We start from the raw sequence: 19506 nt of genomic DNA, 5'->3' as shown, positions 1-19506 counted from the left end.
GAACGGATTTTAACGGGCAAGGCAAGAGGCAAGAGTTTTCCCACTTTCTTTGATCTTTAATTGCGTTTTCTTTGATTAAATTTGGCGTTCGCAGTCTCGTTCCTCTCAAGGGCTCAGTTAAGGTCATGCGCATACGTTTCTACTTCGTGCTTCAATACATGCTTTCAACGTGTTTGTTACGAGTTTGTTTATGTGTTTGTTTGCCCCTGTTTAGTTTATGCTTTTATGTGAGGCTATCCATGCATACTCCCCTCTTCCTCCTCCTCTTCTTCTTCCTCCTCCTCTTCCTCCTCCTCCTCCTCTTCCTCCTCCTCCTCCTCCTCTCGGTGTTGGTGGTAAAGAAAGTAGTCCAGGTTGTTTTCTTTTATTCTCTCTTTCTCGGGTTGACTTACTTAATAATTTGGCTTACTCAATGTACATAATAAATAGGAGTAAATAATGCTGTGGTTGTCTTCATTTCTTCCTTTTTCTTTTCCTTCATCATCATGTACGTCTTCTTTTCCTTCTTCTTTCTTCTCCTTTTCTTGTTTTCTCTTGCCATTCCATTTTTCTGTTCGGGTTTCTTCTTCTTCTTCTTCTTCTTCTTCTTCTTCTTCTTCGCACCTCTTGAGCCACTTTCCTCTTTTATTGTCTTTCTTTTCTTTCTTTTTCTCTCCGGTAAACAAGAGCGCTTCAGCATCTCTCTCTCTCTCTCTCTCTCTCTCTCTCTCTCTCTCTCTCTCTCTCTCTCTGGTAAGTTTGCTTTTCTAGTCATATTTTTTCCTCCTATGAATTCCTTAAGCATAAAGGCACAATTGTTTTCATATATGCTCATGCTCTCTCTCTCTCTCTCTCTCTCTCTCTCTCTCTCTCTCTCTCTCTCAGGCACACAAAACGTATAAAAAACATCCGCTAAGCAACAAAAAACAATCAAACACTAACAAACATCAATGGATCTTCCTATATATACACAAACACACAAACACCCTCGCCTGACCCTCCTTCCCTCGCAACTAGGTAGATTTTGATTCCACGTGGATGCTCTATAAAGGGTGTGGGAAGGCATGGGAAAGGTGGAGAGAGAGGGAAGGGAAGACGGGGGTGGAATGGAGGGATGAAAGAGAAATGGAGGAAGAATGTGGAGAGGAGGAATGGAGGAAGAATGAAGGAATTGAGCAAGAAAAGATAAACTGAGGAAAAAAAAGAGGAATTGAGGAAGAAAAGATGAATTGAGGAAGGAAGGTGAATGGTGAGGGGAGGCGAAGAAAGAATGGAAGGATAGGAAACGAATGGAAGAATAAGGAGAGAAGAATAGAAGGTAGGAAATAGCCTCAACAACTGTCTTCTCTTATGCCAGTTTATACCAGTTTGCTCTTATGCCCAGATGTAAAAGAATCACCCGAGACAATGGAAGGATTAAAGAGGAATGAAGGAATAAGGAGAGAAGGTTGATAGGTAGGCAGTGACCTCACGAACTGACATCTCTGATATCAGTTTTGCAGTTCGATCCTCTTAATCCAGATGTATAAGGAATCAACTGACATCAGATTATCTTATATCAGTTTGAAGTCCATTCCCTTGAGTCTAGAAGTACGATAATCAACTGACATCCTTTACATCAGTCTCCAGTTCTCCTCCTTCAGTCCAAATCTACCACGAATCCCCCACCGGCTTGCGCAGGACACTGAATGACCGCGCAGGACTCCCAACCGCCCACAGGATGCGAGCGAAGCGTGTCACTAGCCGGGGCACTTGTAGGAGGCGCTGGCGGGGGCACAGACGGGCGTACGACCTTCCCTGTACCTCTGCGGGCGGGGCTGTCGCTTCTGCTGCCCTCGTGGATGGAGTAAAGGGAGGCGCTGCAGCTTGAGCTCAGATGGGAGGATGGGCGTGAAGATGGGCGGGAGGAGGAGGCCCTGGGTACCCTGAGAATCGGTGCGTGGAGCTGTGGCGGTGTAGGTCCAGGGTTGTAAGGCTCCATGTTGCTGGGTCTGTAGGGCTGGAAGGAGGATCTTGAGGCTCTTGAGAGTGTAGAGCAGCGGGAGGAAGAGTCCGGCAGCGTCTCCTCCGTCACCACCGCCGGCAGGATGAATTGCCAGGCGGACTTGTGGTTGCGGAGGAAGTAAGGAACCACACCCTCCGGAGTTCCTGGAGGCGAGGTCTTAGGGCCGTTGGTGTTTTCGTACCCACCACCACTACCACTACCACCACCATCACCACCACCACCACCACTACCACCACCCTCACCACCACCACTACCACTACCACCCGACCCACCACAACCACCACCACCACCACCAGATAAGCCATGCACAGCCTCACCACCACCGCCGTCACCACCAGCAGCAGCTTCTGACGGCGGGCTATCAGGCACCACCCCGCCGTTCCGCATACCAGCCGACGGGAACCTGGTCATTTGCAGTACCTGGCGCCTCTGCAGGTCTTGGTCAGAGAGGGACCTGGTGACGGGCATCCTCCCCTTCACGCGCGGCCCTCGGACCACGGCGCAGAAGAGGTACTGCGCCCCCAGGAAGCTGACGCCGATCCCGAGGCCTGACAGCACCGTCGTCAGCCACAGCGCTACACGGGGGAAGGAAAAGATAAAAAAAAAAGGTGTAAAAAGAGATGAAAATAAAAGTAAAAAAAAATAAAAAAGGTAAAAAAAAATTATAAAAAAGATTAAACAAAGATGAAAAAAGGTAAGAAAGAACATAAAACGATGAATAAATAGATAAAAATATGAAAAAAATATGAAATACTTACGAGAGAATTAATTAAAGTCGTGATATAATTAACTTTAAAACACTAATGAGATAACTTCCATGCGTTGATATAATACTAAACAGGTCTTACTTAACTTACATTACCTTTATCAATACCCCCCCGCCCACACACACACACACACACACACACACACACACACACACACACATACACACACACACACACAAACGAATGCACACACTCACCTATCTTCAGCTGGTTCTCCTGGTTCTTCCCCACGATGGTCCTCCAGTTGTCAGGCGTCAGAAACACACCTTGCTCCCCCACCTGTGAGAAAGGGAAGGTAATTAACATGAAGGGGACAGGTGAGGGGAGAGGCGAGGGTAAAAGGAATGGAGTGTGTTGAAGAAGAAGAACAACAACAACAACAACAACAACAACAACAACAACAAGAGGAACAACAACAACAACAACAACAACAACAACAAAAATGAGAGAGAGAGAGAGAGAGAGAGAGAGAGAGAGAGAGAGAGAGATGAGGGCGCACACTGTTTTTAGGAGATGGATGATTCAGATTGTTTTCTGTGAATGATAGTGTCGGTCACACACACACACACACACACACACACACACACACACACACACACACACACACACACACACAGGTATAAGAAACAGTAATCAAAGAAAAACACTCATATAAGAAAACAGATGAGAAAAAAACGTTTAAACAACCGATATCAGGAAACAAAAGAATCAGGTGAGAACATAGATAATAAAAGGAAACAAAACAGAACACAGGTAACAAGTAACAATCAAACCAGAACACCCAGGTAAACAAACGACCAGGTAAACATAAATCACGCAAAAAATAATCAGTCCCAATCAACCAGGTAAAAACACAGGTAGACACAAATAACATAAAAAAAATCAAAACCAAACACAAACAGGCAAAAACAAACAACTAAGGTAAACAAAGAACTAGGAAAACAAACCAGGTAAACACAAAACAGGTAGCAAATAATCAATCCCAATCAACCAGGTAAAAACACAGGTACACACGAATAACGTAAAAAATCAAAACCAAACACAAACAGGCAAAAAACAAACAACTAAGGTAAACAACCAACTAAGGTAAACAAACAACTAGGTAAACAAACAACCCGGTAAACAAACAACTAGGTAAACAAACAACCAGGTAAACAAACAACTAGGTAAACAAACAACTAGGTAAACAAACAACCAGGTAAACAAACAACTAGGTAAACAAACAACCAGGTAAACAAACAACCAGGTAAACAAACAACTAGGTAAACACACACACACAGGGAAACACAGCACAGGTAAATAGCGCACCTGTAGAATGACCAGGTTCGCCACGTTCGCCACCAGGACGCTGAGGGTAGCCACGAGCACCACTTGGCCCCTCTGCAGCGCCTTCCCCCGCCACGCCAGCACGCCCACCACGAGCCCGCACACACTGGACTGCAGGGAGGGTGGGAGAAAGGGTGGTTAAGGGAGGTGTCATGTCACTCTCTTGGTGGTGGTGATGGTGGTGGTGGTGGTGGTGGTGTCAGACTTTCCCAACCCGTATTTGTTGTTGAGTGATGATTATGATGATGGTGGTGATGATGATGGTGGTGGTGGTGGTGGTGGTGGTGATGTTTTCTGCTTTATTTTTGTTTGTTTGTATTCCTCGTTTCTATTTTAAGCTTTGTTATTAGTTTGTTTGCTTGTTTCTTTCTTTTTTATGTTAGTTTTGTCTGCTGTTGTTGTTAATTTATGTTTGTTTCTTTTATGTTTTGTCACAAAGCAAACAAAAAAACGAATACAAGCATTTCTTTTTATTTCTGCCTTTCTCTATTTATGTTTTTCTATCTATCTATCTATCTATCTATCTCTATGTCCTCTTTTTCTCTCCTCCTTCTCTTATTGATCAGCTACTACTGCTACTACTACCACTACAGCAAAAGTACGAGTATTCACATCCGCATTCTACCACCACCACTACCACCACTACCACCAGCATCATCATTATCTCACCCTAGGCCTACCGTAAACTGCGATAAACCTGACAGTAGGCCTCTTCTTATCCGTGTGTGTGTGTGTGTGTGTGTGTGTGTGTGTGTGTGTGTGTGTGTGTGTGTGTGTGTGTGTGTGTGTGTGTGTGTGTGTGTGAACATGGTGTCTTCATTAATACAATCTTATAGTTATCATTCACTAATATATTCATCATTCCATTCATACTTTTCAGACAACAAACATGAATCAAGGTGTAGCACTAATAATTAATCATCCCACCTGTCTCACTGCCTTACACCGTCTTTAGCAACGTCTGAAGTACTAATAACGAGACTACTTTCTGGTAAGGCTCTTCTAAGGACTTTCACGCTTCTGTAGACTAGGACTAGACAGCGCAAGACCTTTTTACTCACCTCACAACTCATTAGTCCCGTCAAAACACAAGTAAGTGCAACGCATTGAAAATTGGGTTAGTTCACCTCCTCTTCCTCCTCCCTGCCTCATTTTGTTAAGCCGAGTCGTGAGGGAAAATAAAACTTGAGTCGGAAATGCTTAACCTTGGTCACAGGAAGGAAAGTTTTAAAGAGCACTGCCATGTTGTCTAGCTTTAAAAAAAAACTTCTTATCTCCTTTTAGTCATTTCTGTTAACTCCGTCACTTCCACGAACTCCTAAGACTGTCACGCCTTCATACTCAGCATTTCAACCTTACCCACGTTTAAAACCTAATCTAACTCTCTTCTACCTCCTATTCCCTTGGCATCCACTCGGCTTCCACTCTATTCCAATGCATTCTGAACCTCCATAACTTAATCTCCCCCAAGCAAGAGAACCAAAAACTTCTACGTATTCCTCTAATCTTCTCCCGATCCGCTATTATCTTCTTCGAACCTCCAGTAAACCGTTCTAAGCCTCTTCTTTAAGCCTCTTCTGGGAACTGCCCCTGAAGTGATCTGTTTCTACTGACTGGGAATTTGTATGTCTTCCTTTCTCTGCTCTTAAGTCACTCTTGTCGACTCTGAATCCCTTTTTCTAATCCAATTTAAACCTCTTCTACGAACTGCTGTCGATGCGTTGCGCCTTTGTTTTACTATATAATCTTTAAGCTCCTTCAGTTGTCGTTTCTATTTCTCTTTAAAATGCTTCCGTTCCCTTAAGACATTTTTGCTCCTTTTAGACATTCCGCTTCTCATTTAAACGTTCACATTCTCACCAAACTTAATGCAGACCCTCTTTCCAAGATTTATATTTCCTTAGAACTGGATATCTTACTTTTCAACCGTTTTGTTTTCTTCCTCAAATCCATCTCTTCTTTTAAACGTTTATATTCCCTATCAAACATTCGTATTCTTCCAAAAACTCAATCCCTCCACCTTTTAAAGTGTTTCAGTCTCCCTTCAACTCAATCTACGTACTCCCCACCCTCATAAACGTTCCTATTCCATTCAGGTCCATTCCAGTCACTCTTTTGACCACTCCTATTAGAATCCACACCCCTAACCACGCCACAATCACACACGCCCACAGACACACTGACAGGTAAACAATCAGCAGGTACAATAACACAGTGGCTGGTAAACAAACAACAATCACACGCAGGCAGGTATAATCACACACACAAACAGGTAAACAAACATATAATTAACAGGTATAATCACACACACAGCCAGGTAAGGAAACAAACAATTAACAGGGGCACTCGCAGACTCACCCATGCTCCCGTCCAGAGGTTTGAGCCGAGCTGGAAGATGGGCAGCGCCAGCATGAAGTAGGTCCCGGACACCACTTGTAGAAGGCCCAGGAAGATGAGAGCAGCCCCCACCACACCCACCACGCCGCCCACACGACCCAGACACATCCCGGCGCCTGTTGGGGAGGAGAGGAGGAGGACGATTAGTAAAGATAAGAGATATAACTTAGCATGTAAGGGAAGAAAAGAAAGTAGGACAATTATTTAAAAGGTATTGGAGAGAAGGAAAGTGAGGTCATAAGGAAAAGGAAATCAGAGAAAAGAAGAAAAAATGAGAAAGAAAAAGAAGAAAGATTAGTTAAGATAAGAGAGAGATATCACTTAGCATGTGAAGGAAGGAAAGTACGACTATTAATTAAAAGGTAATGGAAAGAGAAGGAAAGTGAGGTATTAGGGAAAAGGAAATCAGGGAAAAGAAGAAAAAAATGAGAAAGAAAAAAGGAAAATTAGTTACGATAGAGAAAGAAGAAACGTGAAATAATGATGAGTAGAAATGAAGGAAATGAAAGAAAGAAGGAAAATTAGAAAGATAAGAGAGAGAAGGAAAATGAGATCATCGGTATAAGAGAAAATCAGAAGAAAAAGAAGAAAAAGAAGAATAAATAAAAATAAGAAATAGAAAGTGAGATAATCGATAAAAAAAAAACTGAAAAAAAGAAAGAAGAAAGAAAAAGGAAGATTAACTAAGGTAGGACAGAAAGGAAATGATATAATCGGTGAGAGAAAACGAAGGAAACGAAGGAAGAAGAAGGAACGTGAGATATTAGTGAGAGCGAATCAAGGAAGGGAAGGAAGGAAAACTGAAAGAATGGAAGAAACTCAGAGAAAACAAAAAAGAAGGAAGGAAGGAAGGAAAACTGAAAGGATGGAAGAAACTCAGAGAAAACAAAAAAGAAGGAAGGAAGGAAGGAAAACTGAAAGAATGGAAGAAACTCAGAGAAAACAGAAAAGAAGGAAGGAAGGAAGGAAAACTGAAAGAATGGAAGAAACTCAGAGAAAACAAAAAAGAAGGAAGGGAAGGAAGGAAAACTGAAAGAATGGAAGAAACTCAGAGAAAAAAAAAAGGAAGGATGGAAGGAAGGAAAACTTAAAGGATGGAAGAAAAACACAGAAAACAAAAAGAAGGAAGGAAGGAAGGAAAACTGAAAGGATGGAAGAAACTCAGAGAAAACAAAAAAGAAGGAAGGAAGGAAGGAAAACTGAAAGAATGGAAGAAACTCAGAGAAAACAGAAAAGAAGGAAGGAAGGAAGGAAAACTGAAAGGATGGAAGAGACTCAGAGAAAACAGAAAAGAAGGAAGGAAGGAAGGAAGTAATAAAAGCGAGTAATGTGAAATGTGAAAATCTTACGGAAAGGAAGAAAGGAAGGAAAATGGAGAAAGACAAAGGTGATTCAGAGATTATATTATGAAAAAGAGAATGTAGGAAAGGAAGAGTGGGAGGGAGGAAGGAAGGGAGAGAGAAAGAGCGGAAGGGAGGAAGAAGGAGAGAGAGAGAGAGAGAGAGAGAGAGAGAGAGAGAGAGAGAGAGAGAGAGAGAGAGAGAGAGAGAGAGAGAGAGAGAGAGAGAAATAGGTGTTGTTGTTCGACGGGAAGCGGAGAAAGAGACAAGCTTAAGATTTACGTTCGAGTGTGTGTGTGTGTGTGTGTGTGTGTGTGTGGCGACAACGACCATATCGCGACAGGAGTGAAAGGAAAACAACACACACACACACACACACACACACACAAACACACACACAAACACACACACACACACACACACACACACAACGATAAGACAAAGAATTAAAACAGGAAGTAACACATACAGAAAAGAAAAGAGAGAGAGAGAGAGAGAGAGAGAGAGAGAGAGAGAGAGAGAAATCATCACTTACATCACGTTAAGTTTTAATACCAATGTGTCCTTTGTAGTGATAACAGGGACAGGACGTGAAGTGACTAAGGGAGGGGAAGGGAGCGAGGGAGGGAGGGGAAGGGAAGGGAAGGGCAAGGGGGGAAGGGAATACGATGTGCCAACAGGAAACTTACAGGAAACGCGGGAGTTCATAAAGAAAATCCCAAGACAATGAATAATATGATGAAAGTTTGAATAAAAGTTAAAGAAAGAAAGTAGACGAAGAAAGAAGTAGAATAGGAGAAGAAAGGTAGAGAAAAGCGTAAGGAATTGGAAGAAAGTAGAGGGAATAGGTTGAGGAAAGAGAAGAAAAGGTAGCGAAAAAGGAAAATAGAAAAAGAAAATGTCTAAAAGAAGAAAACGAAAAACAGGAAAGAAGGCAAAGAAGAAAATAAAAACTCAAGAAAAGGAAGTAAAGAAAAAAGAAAAAATAGAAGATAAGAGAAGAAAAATGAAAAAGAAGAAGAAGAAGAAGAAGAAGAAGACAGGATGGAATAAATGGTAAGTATTGTGACGGTGATGTGAAGAAGGAAAACACACACACACACACACACACACACACACACACACACACACACAAAAGAGCTTAATAACCACACATAAAAGATCCACACACGCAACCATGCACACACACACGCAACCATGCACACACACACGCACACACGCACACACAAACACACATTCCGGTCCTATTTCTTCTTTAATTCAAGGTCCTCAGACACACACACGCACACACACACACACACACACACACACACACACACGTACCTATAGTGGTCTGATGTACAACCATTGATTTTTAAAGAAAGTGAGAGTCAAAATATGCCTCTCTCTCTCTCTCTTTCTCTCTCACTCTCTTTAATATTTTCTTCCCTTTTTCTCTAATTCAATATGAGTCACGTTTAAGACCAGTGTCGAAACAAAAGGTCGCAACACAGCCCTTTAGAAATTCATGTGTTGGTGTTTTTCCTTTTTTTCACATCATAAATAAAGGTTCAGTTTCTCTTTTCCTCATTTTTCCCACACTCGAAGTTTCCTTTCATTAGTTCTGCCTCGACCGATCACTTTCTTTTCTCGTCCTTTTTTCCTCAGTTGTTATTTTTTCTCCCACGTCTTAGTTTACATCGTTCTAAGTAAACACCTCATCAATTACTTTCTTTTCTTTTCTTTATCTCTCCTGCTGTGTTCTCTTTTCTTTCTTATCTCTCCTGGCAAATATTTCTCCAATCTCTTTTTTTTTTCTTTTTTCGCTCTCGTCTTGTCTTTAATTTCATATAGTTCCAAATAACTTTTTTTCATTCATCAACTCTCATTTTTTTTTTCTTTGTGGTTTTATCTGTGTTTTATTTCTCGTTTCAAGCAAATCTTTCATCAATTACATGTTTTTTTTTCTCTCGTTTTCTATTTTAATTCTTTCATATTCTTCCAAATCAGTCTTTCATCGATCAACTTTCTTTTCTTCTCTTATTTTCTCTCTCGTTCTGTCTTTAGTTTCTTTTTCCAAGCTTCCCACAAATCCTCTTCCTCGCAACACACCAAATCCCTTCTCGCGCAACACAAGCGACGCCAATTACAACTTCTTAATCCGATTCAAACTTCCACTTTTCAACTTCTCTTCGTCAACGTCGCACAAACTAAAGAAAAGTCCTCCAGCGTTATCTCGAACTGAAGAGGAGGAGGAGGAAGAAGCAGGAGGAGGAAGAGGAGGAGGAGCAGGAGGAGGAGATGGAACCGCGTCGGAGGGATGAGCGACACTAAAACACACACACACACTTACACACACTTACACACACACGCACACGCACGCGCACGCTACCTCCGTCATGCCCACTGGACACACACTAACATCGTCTTCGTAGAACCCAGTGGCATCATATCCTGGCACTCCTATGGCTTGCTCTCTCTCTCTCTCTCTCTCTCTCTCTCTCTCTCTCTCTCTCTCTCTCTCTCTTTCTTTGATAATTAATATATAGGATCTTCATTAGTACACTACTACACCTCTGTCTGTCTGTCTGTGTGTATGTCTGTGTCTGTTTGTTTGCCTATCTTTCTGGTTGTTTGTGTATGTGTGTGTGTGTGTGTGTGTGTGTGTGTGTGTGTGTGTGTGTGTGTGTGTGTGTTCTCTCTCTCTCTCTCTCTCTCTCTCTCTCTCTCTCTCTCTGATAATTAAAATATTGGAGCTTCATTAATACACCTTCTATGTCTGTCTGTGTCTGTCTGTCTGTATGTATGTATGTATGTATGTATGTATGTATGTGTATGTATGTTTGCCTACCTTTCTGGCTGTGTGTGTGTGTGTGTGTGTGTGTGTGTGTGTGTGTGTGTGTGTGTGTGTGTGTGTGTGTGTGTGTTCTCTCTCTCTCTCTCTCTCTCTCTCTCTCTCTCTCTCTCTCTCTCTCTCTCTCTCTCTCTCTCTCGGCAAATAATCAAGCACTCACTAACCCAGAAACGATATCAAGGGTCACAGTGTTAGAACGCGTGGGTTAGGTTGGGCGTATTTGTTGCCTCAGCGTGGGTGTGTATTTACAAGGGTGTTCATTTTGGGGTCTATAACTTGGATGCATATTTATAAGAGTGCAGTTTTATGTGTGGGGCTGAAAAATGTAAAAATGTTCTTATATGAAACAACTGAAGTTCTTATCTGGAACTACTGTGGAGGATCTTGTATACGGGGTCGCTTTTTACACACTCACTTGCACATACATACATACATACATACATACAGACAGACAGACAGACAGACAGGCAGACAGACAGACAGATGGGTACCAATGAAACTCCTGTATTTTAATTATCAGAGAGAGAGAGAGAGAGAGAGAGAGAGAGAGAGAGAGAGAGAGAGAGAGAGAGAGAGAGAGAGAGAGAGAGAGAGAGAGAGAGAGAGAGAGAGAGAGAGAGAGAGAACATTAACCATCCTCTTCGCAAATCAAAGGTGCGTCAAAATAATTCAAATATAAAATTCACAAATAATAAGAGACAAAAATGCTGCCATTGTATCGATCGGACTTTCTTTCTTATGTTCTTAAAGTATGGCACATCACAGCTTGAAGGGCTTATGCGACGGAGATGAACACCGAGACCACGCGCAGAAAGTATGCCACATCACAGCTTCAAGGGCTTATGCGACGGAGATGAACACCGAGACCACGCGCAGAAGGTATGCCACATCACAGCTTCAAGGGCTTATGCGACGGAGATGAACACCGAGACCACGCGCAGAAAGTATTTCACATCACAGGCTCAAGGGCTTATGTGACTGAGATAAACACCGAGACCACGCGCAGAAAGTATGGCACATCACAGCTTCAAGGGTTCATGTGACGGAGATGAACACCGAGGCAACGCGTAGATGTAGTGTATGCCCCTTTGTTTTCCTATACCTTGTTTCTGGTTAAATTTTCTTTCGTCCCTACAAGTAGTTCTCCAATCACTCTTTTTCTCTTCTTTTTACTCTCTCGTTCTGAATCATGTTTTTGCCTTTCAGTCGCTCCAAAATAAATCTTTTCTCATCAGTCAACTTTCCTTGCTTCTCTTTCCTTTCTTCAAACTGCTATGCTACTTTTACTTATTTACTTATTTATCTACTTATTCGTCTCGGACTCTGACCAGGTATAAAGCGCAATAACTAGTTTATCTATCAATTGGAGTAAAATAAACTAAGGATGTCATTTACTAGGGATGAAAAAACGTTAAAAAAATAAATAAAAAGAATAGTCATGTTTCCACCTTTACTATGCTCTTTAAATCTATTGAGTGATTTTGTTTTAGATTCTGACATGAAACTGAGTAACCCGTTTGTCTCTCAGGTGGAGCAAAGGCCATGGCTGCCAAATTGAAGCACACATTCAACAAGTGTAGCCAATTATGTGTCCTGGTTTCTGTCTACATTTTGCTTTACTCCTATCTTTTGTTTTGTATTCAGCGAGAGGACGTTTTGTTTTTGTTTATTTCCTTTACAAATTTCAAATCCTGCACCCCAGTTTGCGCTTCCCTGGGTGTCATATTTCAAGGTTAATAATGTAAGAAAAATAAATCGCGAGTGTGTGTGTGTGTGTGTGTGTGTGTGTGTGTGTGTGTGTGTGTGAGTGAGTTAATAGTAAACCAGGGCACATTCAGGTTATCTCTCTCTCTCTCTCTCTCTCTCTCTCTCTCTCTCTCTCTCTCTCTCTCTCTCTCTCTCTCTCTCTCTCTCTCTCTCTCTCATGAAGGCAAGTCTTTAAAAACATAACCTTGACCTCATATTCCTCTCCTCCTCCTCCTCCTCCTCCTCCTCCTCCTCCTCCTCTTCCTCCTCCTCCTCCTCCATTGGTCTGTAGTGTTTGATGTCCTGCAGAAGTGATGAAGGAAGAGGCATGGGAGGAATGGAGAGATAAGGAGAGATAGGAGAGAAGGACGAACGAGGGAGGAGGAAGAGGAGGAGGAAGAGGAGGAGGAGGGTGGAGAAGAGATAGGGAAATAGGATGAGGGAGAAGGGATGAAAATGGAAGAAGGGAAGAGAGAAGATAGGAGACGATGATGGAAGAGAGAAGGGGGATGAAGAGGAGGAGGAGGAGGAGGAGGAGGAGGAGGAGGAGGAAGAGGAGGAGGAGGTTTATCTATGTCTGTGTCCTGTGTGTACGAATGCCAGGGGAAGCCTCCAAGGTCACGTACACACACACACACACACACACACACACACACACACACACACACACCTGTACACACCTCATTAAATATTCGTTAATCATCATCTCAGTTATACCACCACAAATCACCTCTCTCTCTCTCTCTCTCTCTCTCTCTCAACCGATCACCTGATAGAGAGAGAGAGAGAGAGAGAGAGAGAGAGAGAGAGAGAGAGAGAGAGAGAGAGAGAGAGAGAGAGAGAGAGAGAGAGAGAGAGAGAGAGAGAGAGAGAGAGAGAGAGAGAGAGAGAGAGAGAGAGAGAGAACACAGGCGAGAACAGAGGGGAAGGACCGCCCAACGAGGGTCTGACAAAACGCACACACGCCCTGAATTAGGAGATGGAGGGAGGGGGAAGAGAGGGGGAGGGGGGAGGGGGGGTGTCTATACATCAAAGGGGTGACCGATTACAGGTTCCCAGCCCCCTACCCCCTTATCACCCTAACCCGCCCTCTACTCCATATACAAGTAACCATATTCCCCTTCCTTCCTCCTCCTCCTCTCCTTCCTTCCTCCCCATTTCTCGTCTTAAATCTAGTCTTCACGGTCTGTATCTCCCCTTCAGAGCCCCTTCGTTTTATTTATGGCACGGGAAATAGAAGAGTAAGTGGATTAATGTAGAAAGTACAGTAGGGGAAGAACAAAGACCGTAGGAGTGTATAGTTTAATAATAAGAAGAGAGAGAGGAGGTAGATGAGAAGAGAGGAGAGAGGAAGGGAGAGAAAAGAAAGAAGGAAGGGAGAATAACAAGAAGAGAGAGGAGGTAGATGAGAAGAGAGGAGAGAGGAGGGAAGAGAAAAGAAAGAAGTAAGGGAGGAAGGAAAGGAAAAGGGAGAGGAGAAGAAGCCAGGGAGGGAGGGAAAAGGGAGAGGATAGGGAGGGAGAGAAGGAAGAAGGGGGTTAGGGAAGGAGGTAAAAAAATGGAAGAAGGGAGAAGGGAGGAAGAGAAAAGAAAGAAGGAAGGGAGGGAAGGAAAGGAAAAGGAGAAGAAGCCAGGGAAGGAGGAGGGAAACGGGAGAGGCTATGGAGGGAGAGAAGTAAGATATAGGGTGAGAAAAGGAAGAAGGGGGTTAGGGAAGGAAGTAAGAAAATGGGAGAAAGGAGGAAGAGAAAAGAAAGAAGGAAGGGAGGAAGGAAAGGAAAAGGGAGAAGAGAAGAAGCCAGGGAAGGAGGAGGGAAAAGGGAGAGGATAGGGAGGGAGAGAGGTATGTGAAAGGGAGAGAAAAGGAAGAAGGGGGTTAGGGAAGGAGGTAAGAAAATGGGAGAAGGGAGAAGGGAGGAAATAATAATAATAATAATAATAATAATAATAATAATAATAATAATAATAATAATAATAATAATAATAATAATAATAATAATAATAATAATGTTTCTTTTTTCTATTTTACCTTATTTTTTCTCTCCAAAGAATTGTTTTTTTTCTTCTTTTCTTTCTGTTTTCCTTCTTCCTCTCTGTTTTACTGGGTTTTTTACTCTCTCTCTCTCTCTCTCTCTCTCTCTCTCTCTCTCTCTCTCTCTCTCTCTTTAACCATCTCTCTAGCCCTCTCTCTCTCTCTCCCCATCTCCCTCTCTCTCCCTTTTCTTTCCTTCCGATAACCGCGTGAGGAAAATTTCTCGGGAAAATATTACCGATAAGAAGCTTAAAAAATTCCTCCCGACGTGACGAAGACGTGGATAAAACCAATAGAAAAACCGTGACGTAACAATATAACGTTTGCTGGCTCGTTGGTTCTGTTCGGCGCCAGGTTATAACGTTCGAGGGAAGTGTTATCATTCGAGGAAGAGTTATAACGTTCGAGGGAAGTGTTATCATTCGAGGAAGAGTTATAACGTTCGACGGAAGTTGCGTAAAAGTGATTTGTAATGAGTGTAATAAAGTTGTTAGAAAAAAAGAGTAATTTGTGTCATTTTTGGTGTTAAGAAATTTGTGAGTTTTTACTTGAATATTAAGATTACGTTGATTGCTAGGAAAAAGAAGAGATTTTGAGAGAGAGAGAGAGAGAGAGAGAGAGAGAGAGAGAGAGAGATAATAATAACAAGAAATAGAAAAAAATAAGCAGAGAGAAAGAAAGGAATGGAAGAACACAAAGAAAGTAAGGAAATTAAAGAAAGAAACAAGAAAAGAAAGAAAATAAGAAAGTTAAAGAAAGAAAGAAGGAAGGACGGGAACAAGAAAAAAAAGGAAAAGCGAAAGAAGGAAAGGGAGATAAAGAAAACACGCAAAGAAAGAAAGAAGGAAAGAAAGAAAGAAAGAAAGAATGAAAGAAAGAAAGAAAAAGAAAGACAGAGATAACGATAGACAAGAATGAAAACAAGAAAATGAAAAAAGAAAGAAGGAAGGAAGGAAACAAGAAAAAAAAGAAAAAAAGAAAGGAAGACCAAAAGAAGGAAAGGGAGAAAAGAAAATACGCAAAGAAAGAAAAAAAGAAAGAAAAAAAAAAGAAAGACAGAGATAACGATAGAGAAAGATATCCACTTCACGTACCACATCCTATGAACCTAATGACTTTTAAATCCCACTCGACTTCCTGACCTTTAAAAAGCGAATCCAGTCCCTTTAAAACAGGATCAAATACCATGCACGAAAAGATTCCAATCCTGTAAAGTGAAGTAAATCTCTCGACAGCAATAACAATGATGATGATGATGATGATGATGGTGAATGGGAAAAAGCTTGGAAAGTGTGATAAGGTTGGAAGGGTGAATGATTAAGGGACCAACAGGTGGGGAATGGGGAAACCAGGTAGGAAGGGAGGAAAGGGAGAAGGGAGGAAGGGGGAAAGGGAGTGGAGGGAGGAAAAAGGAAGGAAGACAGAAGGGAGAGGGAGAGGAAAAAGGTAGAAGGAAGGAAGAGAGAGAGAGCTGGAATGGAAAAGGAGAAGGGAGAGAAGGAGGGAGGGAGGAGGGAGAAGGGAGGATGAGAGGGAGGTAAGGAAAAGGGAGAAGGGAGGGGAGAAAGAGAGGGAGAAGAGAGGAAATGAGGGAGAAGGTAGATGAGAAGAATGGAGAGAGGAAGGGAGAGAAAAGGAAGAAGGAAGGGAGGAAGGAAAGAAAAAGGGAGAAGAGAAAAAGCCAGGGAGGGAGGGAAAAGAAAGAGGATAGGAAGGGAGAGAGAGGTATGAAAAAGGAAGAGAAAAGGAGGAAGGGAGTTAGAGAGGGAGGTAAGAAAATGGGAGAATGGAGAAGGGAGGAAAAGGAAGAAGGGAGGAAAAAGGAGAAGGAAGAGAGGGAGGAATGTAAGGAAAAAGAGAGAAGGGAGAGAGAAAGAAAGAAGAGGGAGAGAAAGAAGGAAGAAGAGTGGGAATAAGCATAGTGAAGGGTGGATAATGGAGGAGGTTAAAGAGGAGGGAAGGAGGGGGAAGAGGAGGAGGAGGAAGAGGAGGAGGAGGAAGAGAATGGGTGCTGGGGAGAAAGGAAGAGAAGAAGGCGACAGATGGTTACATGAAAGCGTGAGACGCCAGGTGTTTATCCTCCTCCTCCTCCTCCTCCTCCTCCTCCTCCTCCTCTTCCTCCTCCTCTTAATTCTTCTATTCAACATGTTTTTTCCTCATTATAAAACCTATGTGACTTTCTGATGATAGTATTTTAGCTGACGTTTCTTCTCTTCCTCCTCCTCCTCCTCCTCCTCCTCCTCCTCCTTTTCGTCTTCTTCCTCCTCCTCTTCCTTCTTCTATTCAACATGTTATTTCCTCATTATAAAACCTATGTGACTTTTTGATGATGGTATTTTAGCTGACGTTTCTTCTCTTCCTCCTCCTCCTCCTCCTCCTCTTCTTCGTCTTCTTCCTCCTCCTCGTCTGCAATATGTCATTTTTGCTCTTCATACAACCTATATTTTCTTGGTTATGTTTTCCTTCATCATCATTCTTCTTCTTCTTTTTCTTCTTCTCCTTCTTCTTCTTCTCCTTCTTCTTCTTTTTCTTCTTCCTCCTCGTCTTCAACATGTCATTTTTGCTCTTCATTCAACCTATATTTCCTTGGTTGTGTTTTCCTTCATCATCATTCTTCTTCTTCTTCTTCTTCTTCTTCTTCTTCTTCTTCTTCTTCTTCCTTCTCCTCCTTATCTTCATCATCATCAACGTGTTCCTTTCTACTTTTTCTTTGTCATCGTTCTTTATCGTTCTTGTTTGTTGTTACTCCGCGGGTCCTTTCACAACACTACGCTAATCGTCCCTTTCTCCTGCTGGCCCTTCCCTTCTCTTCTTCTTGTTCTTCCTCTTCTTGTTCTGCTCTTCTACTTCTTCAACTCTTTCTTCTACTTCATCTCAGTCTTCTTGTTTCTTCTTTTTTGTCTTCTGTTTCTTGTTCTTGTTCGTGTTCTTGTTCTTCTTCTTGTTCTTCTTCTTCTTCTATTCTTTCTACATGCTGTCAATGTTATCTTCGTTTTTTTGCTTTCGTCATAAAATCGCTTGTTATGATGTAGCTACGCAATGTCACTTATTCTCCTCACACACACACACACACACACACACACACACACACTAGTAAATCATCGCTAACCAAATAGTGGGACACACACGCCTGTTTATCAATGTCCGTGTGTGTGTGTGTGTGTGTGTGTGTGTGTGTGTGCGTAAATCACGTAAAACAGTACATACCGCGCACCGACCCCGCCCGCAATTACCACACACACACACACACACACACACACACACACACACACACACACACACACACACACACAGGAAGACAATAAAAACTCTAAATACAAAGAGTGGACAGGAAATACGGACAAAGTAATAAAAGAACAAAACAAAAACACGTACGCAACAACTTTATAACATGACACAAAGGAGTGAAGTCAATCTGTCCACGTAGGAAGAGGAAGAAGAAGAAGAAGAAGAAGAAGAAGAAGAAGAAGAAGAAGAAGAAGGAGCTCACCGCAGGGAGGCAAATGGTGTGGTCTCTTGATTTCGTGGTAAGAGGAAGAAGTTGTGGTGAGAGGGAAGGGGAGCGAAGGGAGGGAAGGGGAAGTGAGGGGAAGGGGCAGTAAGGGAAGGGGAGGGAAGGGAAGGAAGGAAGGAAGGGGAGGAAGGGAAGGGTAGGGAAGGGGAGAAATGGGCAGGGAAGGGGAGGAGAGAGGGAGTCGAGAGAAGGGAAGAGAAGGGAAGACTGGGGAAGTGAAGAGTGAAGGGCATATAAAAAAAGATTGGGGATATAGAGGGAAGGGAAAAGGAAGCGAAGGGAAGCAAAGGGAAGAGAGTGAAGAGTACGGAAGACAGAAGGGGACTTACAATGAAGGGACAGGGAAGATAATGAAACAGAACGGAAGGAAATAGAAGGGAAGGGAGTCGAAGAGTAAAGAAGAAAGGGTGATGAAGTAGAAAGAAGAAAAGGGAGACAATGGGAAGGGGGAAAAGACAAAGAGAAGGGACACAAAGGGAGGGAAATGGAGAAAAGGGAAGGAAAGAGTGGAGAAATAAAAGGAAAGGGAGGCAAAGAGAAAGGAAGAGAAAGAAAAGGAAAGGAAGAAAAGGAAGGGAAGGAAGCGAAGGAAGAGGAAGGGAAGGAAGGAAGGGAAGGAAGGAAGGAAGGGAAAGGAAGGAAGGGAAGGGAAGGAAGGAAGGAAGGAAGGAAGGAAGGAAGGGAAGGAACCTGTCACTGTCAAACGTCACGCAGATAAGAGAGAGAGAGAGAGAGAGAGAGAGAGAATCATACAAATTCGAATAGCCTTTACAACGAGATAAATAAATAGATCTAACCTCTTCAAATTAATAATGATGATAATAATAATAACAATAATAACAAAAACAGAAAAAAGAAAACGTGATGCGACTGACAGAGGATGTGACGCAAGGGGGGGGGGGGATGACTCAGGAGGAGGAGGAGGAGGAGGAGGAGGAGGAGATGAGTTAAGTCTCAAGCATCTTCTTCCTTCGGTGGTCAAGCCATTCCTGAGTCAGTGTTGTGGTCAGGAATGAGTCAGTATTAGTATTAGTAGTAGAAGTAGAAGTAGTAGTAGTAGTAGTAGTAGTAGTAGTAGTAGTAGTAGTAGTAGTGAAAATCTACCCACATGCTGTCGTGAAGACCATCTATCAACCCTGACTCTAGATTCTCTCCAAAAGAGGATCAAAGATGAGTTCCGGGGGTCGGCATGAGTCAAGCAAGATGGCACCAATATGAACACTTGCCTGCGCCATGACATTGGACCGAACATCAGGCCCCACCAAGAAAGCCTACCGGCGCCAGTGGTTAAACGTAAAAAAGGAAAAGAAGTAGTAGTAGTAGTAGTAGTAGTAGTAGTAGTAGTAGTAGATAGTAGTTGTAGTAGTAATAGTAGTAGTAGTAGTAGTAGTAGTAGTAGTAGTAGTAGTAGTAGTAGTAGTGGTAGTAGTAGTAGTAGGAAGAGGAGGAGGAAGAGCAGAAAACCAGCAGAATATAAAAAAAAAAAAACTACAGCAAAACAAGCAAAAAAAACAACAACATTAACATAAAACCAACAAAAAATCCGACTGAGGGAATACAACGAACA

General features: G+C 42.4%; 1 protein-coding gene across 8 annotated transcripts in view; it reads right to left on the bottom strand.

Annotated features, from left to right (window-relative positions):
* Nucleotides 1-19506, bottom strand: part of LOC127005071 (nascent polypeptide-associated complex subunit alpha, muscle-specific form-like) — a 172115-nt gene that overhangs the window by 99445 nt on the left and 53164 nt on the right. Inside the window, exons 1-6 of one of the 8 annotated variants that reach the window (XM_050873561.1) lie at nt 10157-10225; nt 9138-9498; nt 6436-6590; nt 4060-4188; nt 2949-3030; nt 2405-2559 (exon numbers count right to left, since the gene is read on the bottom strand). In XM_050873561.1, the coding sequence (XP_050729518.1) occupies nt 2405-2559; nt 2949-3030; nt 4060-4188; nt 6436-6590; nt 9138-9162 (546 nt within the window). In that variant the 5' untranslated portion in view covers nt 9163-9498; nt 10157-10225. Of the gene's footprint in view, nt 1-2404; nt 2560-2948; nt 3031-4059; nt 4189-6435; nt 6591-9137; nt 10234-19506 lie in introns of those variants that run through there. The other 7 variants (XM_050873560.1, XM_050873554.1, XM_050873556.1 and 4 more) reach the window with 7 other exon arrangements.

Source organism: Eriocheir sinensis, chromosome 29 (assembly GCF_024679095.1).
Source record: "Eriocheir sinensis breed Jianghai 21 chromosome 29, ASM2467909v1, whole genome shotgun sequence".
In the NCBI taxonomy this organism is placed as follows: Eukaryota; Metazoa; Arthropoda; class Malacostraca; order Decapoda; family Varunidae; genus Eriocheir; species Eriocheir sinensis.
The sequence above is the reverse complement of the archived record's forward strand: the minus strand, read 5'-3'. Positions and strand labels throughout refer to the sequence as shown.